This window comes from Diceros bicornis, chromosome 2 (genome assembly GCF_020826845.1).
Source record: "Diceros bicornis minor isolate mBicDic1 chromosome 2, mDicBic1.mat.cur, whole genome shotgun sequence".
Taxonomy (NCBI): domain Eukaryota; kingdom Metazoa; phylum Chordata; class Mammalia; order Perissodactyla; family Rhinocerotidae; genus Diceros; species Diceros bicornis.
The window spans coordinates 21,842,179-21,858,305 of NC_080741.1; the positions used below are offsets into that span (position 1 = coordinate 21,842,179).

A 16,127-nucleotide genomic window follows, 5' to 3' on the forward strand; every position below is an offset into this window, starting at 1 on the left:
TTTAGTTGGTAACAAGCATTTCAGTCTGTGGACCACACTATGAATCACTCTGTTCTAGACCTTTTTTCTCTCATATGCACATATTCTTTTTTTTTTTTTGGTGAGGAGATCAGCCCTGTGCTAACATCTGCCAATCCTCCTCTTTTTCTGCCAAGGAAGACTGGCCCTGGGCTAACATCCATGCCCATCTTCCTCCACTTTATATGGGAGGCTGCCACAGCATGGCTTGCCAACAGTGCATCAGTGCGCACCCGGGATCCAAACCGGCGAACCCTGGGCCACCGCAGCGGAGCGCACGCACTTAACTGCTTGCACCACCGGGCCGGCCCCCACATATTCTTTTACTGTATGTATATATGGTTTTACACTACACACATAATTTTATATAGACTTTATAGTTTTATTACCTAATTTTTTTCCACTAAACAGATCATGACCATTTGTCTATATCCACACGTGCCATCCTTTTTTAATGTGAAAGGCCACTCTTAAAACCCTAGCCTCTGCAAGCAGGGCAGAATCTTACGCTTTCATGAGCTATGACCTCTGTAAGTAAGGGACTTTGGGGAGGGGAAGGAGAACACAGGTCATGCTTTACCAGTGCCGCGATTGTGCCCAGGGTCGGCCCTGCCTAAGAGTAGCCTGGAGACGAAGGCAATCCCAGAGAGGGCACTACGGAAAAGGGACCTGCCTGTTTTGCAGGACGCTGTATGTGACAATGCCACAAGCCAGAAGTCCACAAGGGCGTTTGATTCTAACTACAAACTAACATCCACTCATTGCCACATTCATCGTACCCCTGTGTGTGGACACTGCATGAGGTGCTGGGGCACAAAGAAGGGAGCCTCGGCCCCTCCCTGCAGGGGCCCGTCTAGTGGAAGAGGCAGACAAGTAAACAAATGATCAGAATACAGCCCGATGAATATTCATGAGACAGGTAGTGCTGGTTAAGACAGCCTCCTGGGCCCCATTCCCAGAGATTCTGATTCAGTAGGTCTGGGTGGGGCCCAAGATTCTGCAAGTCTAACAAATTCCTCTGTCTTGCTGAGGCTGCCACACTTTTATGGCACTGATCTAGGGTGGTGGTCCACAACCACGGGCAATTTTGCACCCCAGGGGACACTGACAAGTCTGGAGACGTGCTTGGCTCTCACAACTGGTGTGGGGGGTGCTGTTACTGGCACCTAGTGAGTAGATGCTGCTAAACCTCCCACGATGCACAGGACAGCCTCCCCCCCACCCCCCCACAGCAAAGAATTATCAGCCCACAATGTCAATAGAGCTAAAGTTGAGCAACTGCTCTAGAGCAAGACTTTGGAACTCTCTGTGCCTCAGTTTTGTTATCGGCAAAATGGAGATGATATTTTTATATCTCATTAAGGTGTTATGAGGGTTCAGTGAGTTTATGTCCACAAAGTGCTTGGAACAGCCTGGCACACAGTAGGCACTTACTGTCATCATTAGCGGCCATTACTGTGGAAAGGCAGTTAAGAGCCAAAACAGGCAGGAAAGGCATTCCAGGGTGGACACAAGTCCATCACACTGCAGCCCTCACCTGCCCTGCTCCAGTAACAGCACCAATAACATTCACTGATGCCTCACTATGCACCATCATTGGGATGAGGTCCAGAGACATTAAGTAATTTGCCCAAGGTCACACAGCCATGAAGGGGCAATCTGCTGTTACTCATTCACTCAAATATCTATTGAGCACCTGTTATATGCCAGACAAATCCCAGGAGAAGACACACCCTAAGAAAGCACGGCTCTTGGGGAAACAAATTGATTTCTCCGTCCCAGCAGACCAGCCACAGAGTGAAGCCCTGTTGCTCCAGTGACTGCAAAGTCCATTGGCTGTAATCCTGGCCTGGACAAGTCCTCTCTCTGGCCCCTTGCCCAGAGCCAGTCTCTGACAAAGAGACATCATGCAGGGCCTGGGGGAGGAGAGCAGAGCCATGGCCAGACCCCACAGCGGGCCTGGCTCCACCAGACATCTCGTAGGAGCCTTCTCTGCATCACGCACCCAGGGGGCCTCGGTGCTCCCCGCATGCAGGAGGCCTCTCCCTCACCCAGGCTGGGCAGTTATCCAAGCACCTCCTCACACAGTATCTCCTCTTGTCCTCCGGGCCACCCAGGGACGTGGGCAAGAATCACACCCCTAATTCAAGACGTGGTGACTCAGGCTCCAAGGGGCCAAGTGCCCCTACCAGTCAGCAGACCTCAGATTCTAACCCATGTCACCTGATGCCAAGAACAGTCTTCCCTCCACCCACACCTTTGCCATGGCTTTGGGTTTTCTTTTTCCTCTCTGACTATAAAGTAATACAAATTCAATGCAAATAATTCAGAAAATATAGAAGAGTATAACGACAATAAATATCATTTCTCTGTCACCAGATAGAACAACTGGTGTGTAATCTTTTCCAGGCATTTTTATGCATATAAACATATTTTTTAGAATACCACCATACTACATGCTCTTTTGAAATCTGCTTTCTTCCATTCAGATGTCTTTCTATGTTAATAACAAGCTGTGCCATCATTTTAAGGCCTCGACTCTATCAGCCATCGCCAGTGCATAGTATTCATTTATTTAACCAATCGTCTACTGACAGTCATTTAGATTTATAACTTTCCAAAATTTTTTGGGGGGGCAGTGAGGAAGACTGTCCCTGAGCTAACATCTGTGCCAATCTTCCTCTACCTTGTACATGGGACACTGCCACAGCATGGCTTGATGCGCAGTGTGTAGGTCCACAACTGGGATCTGAACCCCTCAACCCTGGGCCGCTGAAGTGCAGTGCGCAAACTTAACCACTGTGCCACTGGGCCAGCCGCCCCCCCAACACTTTTAAACAATGCTGCAATGAACATTATTGGACCTACGTCCTTGCCCAGGTATTCCCTTGGGATAAGTTCTTACAAGTGCAATTGCTGGGTTAACAGTTACTGTCCCTTGACACCCCAACAGCAGTGTGGGGGGACCATCACTGAAGCAGGAAGCCTGAAGTCCTACCATTCTGACGACCAAACTTCAGGTCAGAGCTGTGGGGACAGGAGCAGCAGCCCCAGCTCGGGTCACCCAGAGGCACCCAGTAAAGACGTCAAAAATGCATTGATCTTTACAAGCAGCCAATGGCCGAAGCATCCCATCACAAGGCCCCCCTCCCGGTCCCCAACACTGCTCCAGCTGCAGGTGATGTCTGTCCTGTCAGCTCTCTTCTTCTCCAGTTCTAGGTGTCACCGGATGTTAACTGACCCCCCACATGACTTGGGGTCTCCAGGCCTCAACTCTGATGCCTCCTATTCCACAAAGCCTCCCTTGGCTCCCAAAGGGCCCTGCACATCCCTCTCACTTCATAACTCCACGCGTGAATCCAGGAGACGCCAAGCTCTGGGAGGGTAGGGACTGTCTGAGGGCTTACTGAGGGCCCCTCACAGGACTCAGCCCACAGGAGGGGCTCAGTGTTTGTTACATGAATGTCTCCAGGCCAATGCTTACTTGAACCAGATCTCACCTGGGTACAAAGAGGTCAGGTCCCCTCCCAGCCCAGACAAGCAGCCTGCCACCAGGCCTGGAATTCGGTGCTAGCTCCAAGGGACAGTTACTCCTCACTTCCCCTCGTCCATTTATCACTTCAGACACTCTCTAGAGCTATCTTCAAAACACAACTGAAGTCTTATAGGGCCGTCCCCTAGTGCACACTCACTCACATACACACAACACACACACACAGGTCTAGAAGGAGCAAGTACTAAGATGTGACAACAGTGTCCTTTCAGAAAAGAAGCTCTCTTCCCCTGACTTGTGTTAATAATTCATTAGAGAGAGGCCAGGCTGCTTCCAGTTCACTCCCACCTTCTCTCTCCCATCCCCGAGTTTCCAAGCTCAAAACAGTATTGTTTTTTTTTTTTTTAAGAGACAATGTTTGCTGGTTTCTGGAGGGAGTACAAGGCAGACTCCGCGTACAGGCCTTATGCAAGTTCGGGGAGCACAGATGTCCAGAATCAAATGCTTTTCCAAACAAGTCTGCCCAGACACCATCACCACCCAAGCAGTGAGGAAAGAGCATGAACGTTTACAATTAACTGCTCTTGCCTCCCTGGGGAAGGGCAGGCTGAAAAAGTCAGCTTTTGATTACTCGGCAAAGCTGTATGTGGGTAACTCGGCCTGGCCATGTCCTTCCACCTCCTCTCGGACCATTTCACGGCCCTTGAATAGCTGCCTTAAGAGCAAGCAAGGGGAGGAATAAAAACACTACACATCAGGGTCAAAAATAAATCATTCGCATGGGAGGTTGCAAATCTTGATTACCATGAGATTTAGAAATTCCCTGTACTGCATCTCGTTTTAACAAACATTTGAAAAAAGATAGCTCTATATAATATGTTGTAAAATTACATCAGCACATTTGCTTGCATTGCCTCACCTGACAGGGCTGTCACTCACTGAATGACCCATTCATCTGACTCTCTCCTTCTCCTCTGTCCATCGCTCACCCCACCCCCAGCACACTGGGCCTCTCTTGCTGGTCCTCAGCTAGGCCCAGCCCCACTCCCAGCTTAGCACTGTCTGTTCCCTCTAGCTGAAATGCTCTTCCCCAACATGGGCCCAAGGCTCACTCTCTCCAGACATGCTTTCAGGGAGGTCTTCCCCGCCCACTATAACAACACTGCATCCCCCTCCCTCCCCTCGCCCCCAAATACCCACATGGCCTTGGTCCCTCTTGCCTTGTTTTTCTCCCTGGCACGTATCACCGTGGAACCTACTGTGTATTTTAATTGTTTATTGCATTTCCTCCCTTTCCACAATGTCAGCGTCAGGAGGACAGGAGTTCTGTCCACTCTCTTCACTGCTCTCTCCCCGTCACCTAAAACTGTCCTTAGCACATAGCTGCTGCTCAAAAAATACTCAAGGAATTAAGTGGACTAATCAATGTGCCTGTGGGAAAATACATATGCTTTCTTAATTTGAAACATCAGGCTTATATCCAAGGGCCTCTCTGGTAAAAAGGTTACTCCCTTCCACAGCTTGAAAAGGCTGGCTCTCAACATAAATCAGACTGCAAAGCGGATGCAATGCTGTTCAAACAAGGTCAGAGGAGAACCGAGGTTGCAGGAAGGGGCAGATATCCAACTGACGCCATGGCAGGCGGCTGGCGCCCAGAGGCCCTTTGGTAATCTCCGATTTACACAGCCAAGACACAGAATGGGATATTAAAGGTGACTCCCAGGCCTGCGCCTCGGTGTATGGCTGCCCAGAGACGCCTATGCTCCAGTCTATGAGCTAAGGAGCAGCTGCCACAGACCTGGTCACCAGCTCACCTTAGTCCGAGTCAGACAAAGTCAGGGAGTGCTGGGCACTCCGGATCATAACCCAAAGGGAAAGGAATGCGAACAGCAAGAGACCCTCCCTAGAGGCTCCAAAATCATACACGGTCGATTCTCATTATTGTGGACCCTCCATATTTGTGAATTTGCCTATTCACTAATTTTTATCTGTAACTCCAAAATCAATACTCGTGGCGCCTCTACAGTCGTTCGTGGACACGCACAGCGTGGTAAAAAATTTGAGTCACCCGCGAGCACGTTCCGCCAAGGTGAACAAAGAGATGCTCTGCCTTCTTGTTCCAGCGCTCAGCCTCTGAACAAGTGTCCTTTACACGGTCCATTTAGTGCCACGGTAGTTGCACTTCCGTGCCTTTTGTCGGTGATTCTGCTGTTTAAAATGGCCTCCAAGCCTGGTGCTGAAGTGCTGTCTAGTGGTCCTAAGCCCAACAAGGCTGTGATGTGCCTTACAGAGAAAACGTGTGTGCTAGATGAGCTTCATTCAGGCATGAGTCACAGTGCTGCTGGCCGTGAGTTCAACGTTCTTGAATCAACAATATATAGTAAATAAGGTGTCTTGAAACAGAAACACACATAAAACAAGGTTATGTGTTGACTGGTTGATGAAAATGTCGTGACCAAAGGCCTACAGGAACTGAAATGTTGTGACCGGGAACTGAGAGCTTCTGGTCACAATATTTCCCCTCTGAGAGCAATGGTTCATTGTTCACTAATTCAGTGTTCACAGTGACTTGGTGGAAAACAACTACCATGCATCACGAGAATGGACTGTATACTAACATGGCTGTTTCCTGTCCCACATCCTCTGGCACGCTCCCTCGTCCACCCCCACACTCACTCCATCTGCTCCTCTTTGCACACGGACTCTTGCTCTGCAGGCTTCTGCTCAGGTGTCTTCTGGGGACTCCTATCCTAGAGCCCCTGTCACATCACTCTTTTATTGTAGTTATTACAATCAGTCATCAGCCACCTCTCCACTCCTCACCGTCCACTAAAACGTCAACTCCCTGAGGACAAGGCCTGTGTCTGTCTCATTCACCCACAAATCTGCAGTGGCCCACAGGGCACATGACACAACGTTAGTGACCAGGGGTTGGCCGAAGGAACACAACCCACTGCAGACACTGACACCATCCTCTCCTCCAGGCTCCAGCAGCATGACAAGCGTCTACAAGCTCCTTTGTGAGTTTGACCGGAAACACCTATTAGACCAGGGCTGCCTGCTGCCACATGCAGCTACTGAGCACTCGAAATGTGGCCAGTCCAGAGAGATGCGGTCTGGGTGTAAAATAGGCACAAGATTCTGAAGACTTAGTACAAAAATACACACAAAATATCTCAATGACCGTTTTATATTGATTCCATGCTGAAATTATACTATCTTGGACATTCTGGGTTAAACAAAATAGGTTAAAATTAATGTCAGCTGTTTCTTTTTACTTTTTAATGTGGCTACTAGAGAAAAGTTTTAGTGACTTATATAGCTTACATTATATTTCTATGAATCCATCTTGGTTATAATAATACCACGTAAGGGTCAGCTAGCAACACAAGCCAGCCCTGATCACCTCTCTTTGCTGCTGCCAAGTGCTCTCCAGAGCAAGGCAGGAAACACCTGTCCCATGGCTTCCTGTGACACACAAATACCTAAGTGTATTCAGAAAGAGGATTTGGAAATTAGGATAAAAAAGAGTTTAAGAGAATCAATTTTACCCTCAGAAGGTAAGTGCTACCAGAACAGTGGCCGGCATAGAGTAGGCATACAAATATTTGTTGAATGAATAAATTGCTTCTTTGCAAAAAAAAAAAAAGACTATTTCCAATTTATCTATTCATATTTGGAAGAATATGAGAGCTGGAGGGGACATGAAAAGGACCTGGCTCTGCCACATCACTGAATGTGAGATACTGCACCACTGTGTCCTCACCTGGAGAAGAGGTAGTCCCCACCTTCCCGACCCATGCTGTCCAGTAGAACTTTCCACAATGATGGAAGCATTCCCTGCTCTGTCCAATACGGTGGCTGCTGAGCTCTCAAAATGTGGCTACTGTGGCTGAGAAACTGAATTTGTAATTTTATTTAATTTTCATTAATTTAAATTCAAACAGCCACATGTGGCTAGAGGCTGCCATATTGGACAGCATAGCTCTAGGCTGTTGTGACCAGATGGAAGGAGATAAAGCTTGTAAAAATACTTTGTAAACTCTAAATCCCTATAGAAATGATAGGGTTTTTGCTGTTGCTGTTCAATGTATTAGAAATCTGAGATTCTGAGAGATTTCAGTTGCCCAACAGAAAGACTTGATTTATCATAAGTGAAAAAAATTTCAATAAACACACAGATTTCACTTCAGTTGGGAAGAAGGGCAGCCAGTGTTCATGGATACCTACAGTCAGAATAGATGGGTTAGCATAACCCTTCATACACAGCCCGGAGCAGCAAGCTTTTAATCCCCATCGCCACTTCCAGATTTGGTACCTCCAGGGCCTAGCCATGCAGTCAGAAATCAAGGCTGCCATTGTATTGATGATAGATTATATTCCTATCTCCCACACTCCAGGGACCAGATGTTTCCTGCCCTTCCTGTTCACCTTCCCTACCATTTCTTCTGCTACAGAAACAGGTCCTCCCAACAGCTCCCTGCATTCCTTCAGCTCTCTGACAGAGTTATTCACAGGCTCTCAGATATATGCAGGGTTTGTTCATATTTGCTGATGGGGTAAAACCAACCACCACTGAAAAGGGATGGGGACTAATTGGTGGCTGTGAAGAATGCTAATCTGTTTACACTCAGGTTGAAAGATGCTCATGAAATTCAAATCAACTTCTAGTCTCCCAAGATTTTTCCCAGCAGGAAAGCTCTTCGCAGTCTAAACAGCTTTTCCTTACCATTAAGATAATTATATTCCACACACAAGCAGACACTAAAGAAATGAGCAGGGAAGTGGAAAGGGGTGAATTATTAGTGCAGGAAAGGTAAAAAAAAAAAAAAAAAAAAAAAAAAGGAACTGCCCTAAAATATTTAAGAGATTTTTATGAGCTCATTCATTCTTCTCCACTAAAGAGTTCAGCTAATTTTCCCCCCAGTCCATCCAGCTTTTCCACAGACGCGTTAACTTTAGGGCTTCCGTGAGTGTAAAGCTCTTGGTTTTGGCCCCACAGAGCTTCCATGATGAAAAACAACATGTGAAATTGGATCCACATGTGTTCCACCCACAAGCTGGGCTCAGTGGTGTATTTTATTCTGTCAGACAGCAGGCTGTTGCTCAACTCCGAGGAGGGGACGCCAGCTATTAAAACAAAATTAACCAGCCTGGTGTCAGCGGGACTGCACCACCTCACCAACAACAGGGACCCAGCTTTCTGTACCTCAAGTTCAGTCTCCCGTCGGTTGATGTCATCCGTGGATTGATTTAACTTCTCCAGTTCTCCCTAAGGAAGAAAAGACAGAAAAAAAGATTTAAGGGCTTCATCTTTTGTTTCCGGTATGACTCAGCCCATTACCTGGAGAATTACTCCAGGACAATTTGTAGGAAGAGGGAGGACTCAGATAATTCTCAAGGAAAATAGTTAAGCCTTGGCTAGAAGAGCAAAGGAATGGCAGCATATCTGGAGCCTTTTTCTTGATGGTGTCCCTTTTGAAAATGTCTTAAGGTCCTAGGAACTTGTCTTCTCTTAAACGGGCAAATATTTATTCCAGGTATGTGCCTTCAGGTAAACCCACCTGTTACAAATGGTGTAGGGGCCAAATCAAAACAGTACCTTCTGCCATAGAGCAAGAATTTGCAGAAAAGACAATGATAGAAAATAAACAAGGCCAACCCAAAAGTATAAACCTAATGAAATGATTTAGTCAAGGACAGAATTCTGGCATTGATTCATCAGCAGTTGAGTATTTTTCTGTACAGATGAAAATCTTTTCAAACTGCCTATTATTCAACCTACCTAGCTGGTTTTTTTTTTTAATAAAAAAATTAGCTTTAATCCTGATCTTTTAAATAAACATGTACAAACTGACCTTTGTAAAAAGTACCCGCATGAAGTTAACTCATTTTATTCTACAAACAAAGGGTCTTGTTAACAGAATTCCTGTACCAAGAAAACAAGATTTAGTAGTCCAAACTGATTATTTTAAATAGAATTCCTAATGCAAAGATTTTTCCACCTGATCTTTATCTTGCTAATCTGCCAAAACAATGCATTTAAACAGCAACAGCTGAATTAAATGAGCTTTTAATTGACCTGTGCACTGAAAAACCAATTAGGGCTCCAGAAATTGCAGAGCATGCTTAAAAGCAATATTTAAAAAAAAAAAAAAAGATTTATGGAAAGGGTAGAAAAATGAGTCTTGGAAAGGGGATTTGCTGTGCTTTCTGCTTCGAGGGTGAAGAGGTTAAACTGTCACTCCTAGATCTCGGCTTGGAAATTGTTTTTTAATCATCTACCTTAGAAATGGAGGCACAGAAAGCCAGGCCAATCCCCTCGCCTTCTCCCCGCATCAGCTCTGCGCATCAGTTGCCCCTGATTTCTGTTCACACCCGGCCTCCTAACAAGGAAAAGCTGGGCTTTAAAGCATCTGAGGCCAAGCGGAGGGTTGAGCCAGTGGTGACAATAAACCCTTCAGTTTGCTAACAATGAATCAGAGGAGGAGGAATATGGTTCGGGCCGGGCACCTCCGCCAGGTGGGGACTCCAAACCCAGGGCACCGGTGCCAGCCCACGCTGCAGGGGCGGACAACGCCCACCCTGCCCAGCTCGCCCACCCGCCCACGGAGTCGGGCGCCCACCCTGGCCGGCCCACCCCTCCTCCCGGGGCCAGGCAGCCGTGCAATGCCTGCGGCGCCGCGAGCCTAGCCGGGGGTACCCCGATACCCACATGGCGCCCCCGCCCCCTTTTTCCCTTTGTTGCACATCCGCCCGAAACGCTGGGCACGCTGCGGCGACCCCCGGATCCTGCCAGGGGTCTGCGAGGGGGAGCCCCACAATAGAGTCAGGCCGCATCCACGCGGGCACTGCAGCCTCCCCATGAACCAGGTGAAACGGAGTATTTAGACGCTCTCTTCTCGCCCCCAGACCTACGTGGCCACCACCTCCCCGGAACGCAGGCACTGGGGGCTGCGGGACAGGTATAAGTGTAGATGCCGGGATCCGGGGCGCCCCCCGCGCGCCCTACCTGGATCCGGGGGTCCACTTCTTCCTCTTCCAGCCCCTGCTCCATCCCCTCTTCCTCCTCCTCCTCCAAGTCCCGGGCAGACGGCAGGAGCTCAGCCGGCTCCTCCGAGCGGCCCCGCTTCAGCGCCGCGTCCATGCGGGCAGCCGGAATGCGAACCGCGCGGGGGACTTCGGAGCGTCCGGAGGGGCAGCGACTCGCCGCAGGCTCGGCCGGAGCTGTCTCGCCACAGCCCGGCACGGTCGGGAGCCGCCGGGGCCGACACCCGGGAGGCGCCGCTCGCCGATGCGGATCCGTCCGGCGCGGGCGGAGCGGAGGAAATGGGCGCGGCCGCCCCCTTTCTGCCGCGGCTGTCAGCGCAGCGGCGCCCGCTCCGCCCTCGTCCCGCCGGGCCGCCCTCCGCGCGCCTCCGACTGTTCCTCGGCAGGTCCCAGTTACCCAGGCCTCCGTCACAAAAACCCCAGCCCTCTGAAATCCTCTAGCGTGGGGAAATAGGAGAGCCCTCACCCCTTCTTAGCAGCCCGAATATCACAAACCACCCAACATTGGCCACCTACTCTCCCGGCAGCTTTCTCCCTCCCTCCTCGGCCCAGGCGAATTGACTGTATGGAAGGAAAGTTTGGGGTATTTCCAGTCTCTGAAATCACCTTTAGAAGCCTGTACTCAGTGACCCTGGGCCAGTTTCAAGACTCCTCAAACCCCTGTATACACCCAAAGCACGTTTCTCCCCTTGGTTGAATCTTGGGAATTCTATCTATGTACTTGAAGATTTCCCCAGAAAAGGCAACTGTAACGTGCTCACATTGACATAAAGTACAGAAAGGGGAGCCAGCTGCAGCTCCAGGCGCGGATTCTTTGTCCAAAGTTTGTGACCCGCGCTGGGCAGAGCTCCACACCCAAACAGCTGTGCGTTAGTGTTGTGGCATGGTCCTACCTGAATAGCCAGGAAGCATGGAAAATCCATTGATCAGGGATGTGGGTGGGTGGGTGGGTACAGTCTTTTCAAGGAGGGGCTAAGTGTTACCTCTGTTAATGGGTACACCCTGTCCAAGGATTTATGAACTGGTGAGGTTTCCTGCCCACCCTGAGTAAGTAGGGAGGCAGAGCTTGCCTGGCAAACTCGACATCACTAAAGTGCAAAGAACGAAGGGGCATGTCTGTGCTGTTATGAAATGTCATGGCCACTGTGATGTCAGGGGAGCACAAGGTCAGATGACCTTAGCAAAGCAGGCAAGGACATTGCCACTGGCCACTGCTAATGTCTCCTTCACTACAAAAATGCAGAAAGCGTACACATCTACACAGAGGCTTACGGCCGATTGGCTCTGTGAGTTTGGAGGACAAACTTGCTTGAGAAAGGAGCTTCTTTCTGAGATCCCATCGTTAAGCCACCTTGAAAACCTGCTTCTGATGGTTTTATCAGAAGCTAATTTAGAGGGTTACTCCTTGGGTAAGGTACCACCCTATATATGCTGGCACTGTGGTCCACCATCAAAAGAGATTCATCCTGTCTCCTGGACATAATATAGGTGTATGCTATACGTTTGTTTTGGAAAGTTCAAACCTCTTCATTGTTCTTTAAGGAAGAGTCAGCAATTCTTGGAGAGATGTTCTGAAGTTCCTTGCTAAAGACTGTTGCTTTTGATTTTCTACTGATGGATGAAGGCCAGGACAAGATGGTCACTAGGGTCACTTTGGGACACAAGAGTCACCATTGTTTCCCTGGTGGCTGGGAATTGAGCCTATAACTGAGCAGGTTCATCCTAGCTGTGAATCCACTGAGACTGAGCTGGAAAACCAGAAATGTGAGGTCAGCCCTGACTCTCAATGCTTCTCAGCTGGTGGAACCCCAGCCTCACCATTCTAAACAACTGCCTCTAAAACACATTTCTATTTAAACTTAGATCTAAGCGCAATAGAGTGGTTCAAAACGCCTTCATGGGACACAGGGAAACTGCTCTAGAACTTGAGTTCAGATTTTAGTTGTCTTATTTTTAGGAGACCTGGCCAGCTATAGTGTTGATCCCAATAGTGATCTGAAGTTAAAATAAGGAAAATAAACAAACCACAGCAATACGATATATTTTCTATTGGTACATATATATGCACATAAATGCCTAGAAAAAGGTCTGGAAGAAGGACTTCAGACCCAACAAAGAGTACTACCCCTGGGAAAGGGGGGTAGGGAGGGGCCCAGGATTGGCTAGGATGGTCAGAGGAAACTTCTAATCTCTCAATAATGTTTTCATTTTTTACAAGGAGGATATATTTATAATTATTTGTATAATTTAAGAATAAATTTAAAATAATACATACTGTATGAGTTTTTTATTGCTGTGTAACAAATTACCACAAATTTAGCAGCTTAAAACAACACATTATCTCATAGTTCTCTAGGTCTGAGGTTCAGGCACGGCATGACTAGGTTCTGGGCTCAGGGTCCCCCAGGCTGAATCAGGGTGTCGGCCAGACAGCATTCATTTCTGGAGGCTCTGAGGAAAAAGTCCTTCCAAGCTCATTCAGGTTATCAGCTGAATTCAGTTCCTTGTGGTTGTAGGACTGAGGTGCCCGTTTCCTTGCTGACTGTCAGCCAAGGGCCAGTCTCAGCTGCTGGAGGCTGCCTGCATTCCTTGTCACGTGGCCCCCTCCATTTTCAAAGGCAGCAACAGAGATCTCACTTGTGTTGAATCCCTGTTACACTTCAGTCTCTTCTTCAAGAAGAGCTCAGTCCCTTTTAAGTGTTCACTTGATTAGGTCAGGTCCACCCAGAAAAGTCTCCCATTCTTAAAGTCAGCTGTGCCACATACATAACCTAATCGTGGACATGACTATCTCAACTATTCACAAGTTCCTACAATTATACAGGAGTATATACACCGGATGGTGGGAAATGGGCCAATCTTAGAATTCTGCCTACTGCACATACTAAGAAGGCAAGCCGTGTTAAGTGGCTTGTAAGCCAGATACATGCTTAATATTTATTTTAGCTGGCATGTTGATCTGGAGCAGCAGCTCTAAAGGTCTGGGGTGGCGACCCCTGCAGGTCTCTAACTGGCTGCACCAGCTTGCACTCCCACCAGCAGTGTATGAGAGTTCCCTTCTCTCCACATCCTCTCCAACACTTGTTATTTCTTGTTAATTACAGTCATTCTGAGGGGTGTGAGGTGATATCTCATTGTAGTTTTGATTTGCATTTCCCTAATAATTAGTGATGTAGAACATCTTTTCATGTGCCTGTTGGCCATCTGTGTATCTTCTTTGGAAAAATGTCCTCATATCCTCTGCCCATTTTTTGGTGTTGAGTTGTATGAGTTCTTTATATATTTTGGAAATTAACCTCTCTTCAGATATATGATTTGCAAATATTTTCTCCCAGTTGGTAGGTTGTCTTTTCGTTTTGTTCATGGTTTCCTTTGCTGTGCAGAAGCTTTTTAGTCTGATGTAGTCCCATTTGTTTATTTTTTCTTTTATTTCCCATGCCTGAGTAGACATGGTATTCAAAAAGCCACCGCTAAGACCGATGTCAAAGAGTCTACTGCCTATGTTTTCTTCTAGGAGTTTTATGGTGTCAGGTCTTACATTCAAGTCTTTAATCCATTTTGAGCTCCTCAGCTCTTTTTGTGAATAGAGAAACTTGTCTTTTTGCCCCACCCTGATGAACCCCCCAGAGTGGAGGAATGAGAGGAAGTGAGGCGACGTGCTGATGTCACAGCGCTTGACTGAGTTTAGGGCAGAAGGAGGGAGAGTGCTGGCCATCAACCAGGTGAAGGGAGCAGCATTTTCCCTCCTGGCAACTGAAAAGGGCCATGTTACACTCGGCAGGAACACGGAAGTCATCCCACTGTTCTGCCTGCAGGGCCAGGATGGGTTAAAGAGAAGCTGACACTGGGCCTTGAATAACAAACACAACTTCCTCAAACAAGGGAGGAAGGTTTTTGCCAAAGAAAGAAAGAGCTTCCCAGATAGGGGAAAAAACAGGAGGAAATCATGGAGGGGTTCGTGGAACCCCTCATGGACCACAAAACCGATGAACCATGGTTCATGGAACCAATCATGGACTGGTCAGGAACAGCAAGGCGGGACATCATCCGGACTTGGGACCCAGGAAGGGACGGTGGGGAGTGGAAGGAGCAGGGCATGAAGCCTAAAGTATAGTTTGGGGCAGGTCCTCAAGGGCCTTGAATGCCAGGCTAAAAACTTTGGACTACAGACTGTAGAAAATGAGATGCCATTCATTCATCCAACAAATATTTATTGAGCAGTTAACATGATTTGGACACTATACGAGAAGTCAGGGGTACCACTACGAACAAAAGACACAAACTCCCTGCCATCAGGGAGCTTACATTCTAGTAGAAGGAGAGAGGGAATGAACGAATCAATGTATAATACGTCAGGGTGATCAGTGCTAAGGGCAAAAACGAAGCAGGGAACGGAGAGAGAGACGAGGTGTGGTTATGGCAAAGGCCTCCCCGAGAAGGGCACTTTGAGCCAAGACCTGAAAGAAATGAGAGCTCAAACCACACGTACCTGTAGGGGAGGATCACTCCAGCAACTGGAGCAGCCTGCGCAGAGGTCCTGGGAAGGGAATGGGCTCACGGTGTGGGTGGGTAAGCAGAGATCAGCATGGGTAGAGCAGAGACAGCAAGGGGGAGAGCGAGGGAGATGACGTCAGAGAGCTGCAGGTGGGTAGACCATGGAGGGCCTTTACATGGTAAGGAGTGTAGATTTTATTCTGAGCGATCATGTAATCACTGTGGCTAGTGTGTGCGAACTTGACCCGGGGACACTGAGGAGCTGGGGGGGGAGGAGACACGAGGAGATCAGTTAAGCTGATGATGTAGTGGTGGGAGAAGAGGAACATCTCTTCTGATTCCTTCTCTTTTCTCAGCGAAACTATGAGCAAGGTCATCAGCTGAGAATAAGGGGACAGTGGAGACATTGGAACAACACTGGAGGTGAAATAGCCATCCAGGAGAGTTGGGAAGTGAGTTGACCAGGGGAATATATTACAATTGCCAGGCTGTGCTGAGGACCCACCGCGGTTTGCGATTCTCAATGAGACCAGTCAGCAATGATGAGTGGTTTTTCCTACCAAGCTCAGCTTCTGGATACAGATGGAAAGCAGTAAGAATGCAAGATTTAAGCTGGGTTGGGATTACGTCAACTTCTTACAATGGTGGGAGGAGCGGAGAGGGAGCTGAGGGTGACTGCAGGTGTAACATTTTAATGATGGCCCATGGACGCTAACCTGGATCAAATACGAAGTACAGCCATGAAGGAGTGAGGGACGGATTGTTAAAATAGCTCCAGGGAGCGAAGATGAATCCCTGAATCAAGGGATAGAAAGATGGGAATGAATTTGAGACTGTGCGGAAGTTGGTGGCTAATAATACCTGGAAGGAAAGAGAAGAGTCAAAGATGATTCCAGAGTTTCTAGTTTGAGTGACTAGATGACACCATTAATTAAGATCTATGCTACAGATGTTTTGGCTGGGGAGATGATAAATTCATTTTAGAACATACTGATTGAAAGGAAATCCCTGAAACTTGAACTGTAATTGGAAATAGGGATCCAGGTTTTCCAAGGGTTGAACAAAGCTTCTG

The 16,127-nt window shown here is 48.0% G+C and overlaps 1 protein-coding gene across 1 annotated transcript in view; it reads right to left on the reverse strand.

Moving 5' to 3' along the window:
* SH3BP5 (SH3 domain binding protein 5) overlaps positions 1–10,780 on the reverse strand; it is a 73,707-nt gene extending 62,927 nt beyond the window's left edge. The window contains exons 1-2 of the mRNA XM_058553394.1: positions 10,524–10,780; positions 8,721–8,783 (exon numbers count right to left, since the gene is read on the reverse strand). Of these exons, the coding sequence (XP_058409377.1) occupies positions 8,721–8,783; positions 10,524–10,658 (198 nt within the window). The 5' untranslated portion in view covers positions 10,659–10,780. The remainder of the gene's footprint in view (positions 1–8,720; positions 8,784–10,523) is intronic.
* Between the last annotated feature and the right edge of the window lie 5,347 nt (positions 10,781–16,127).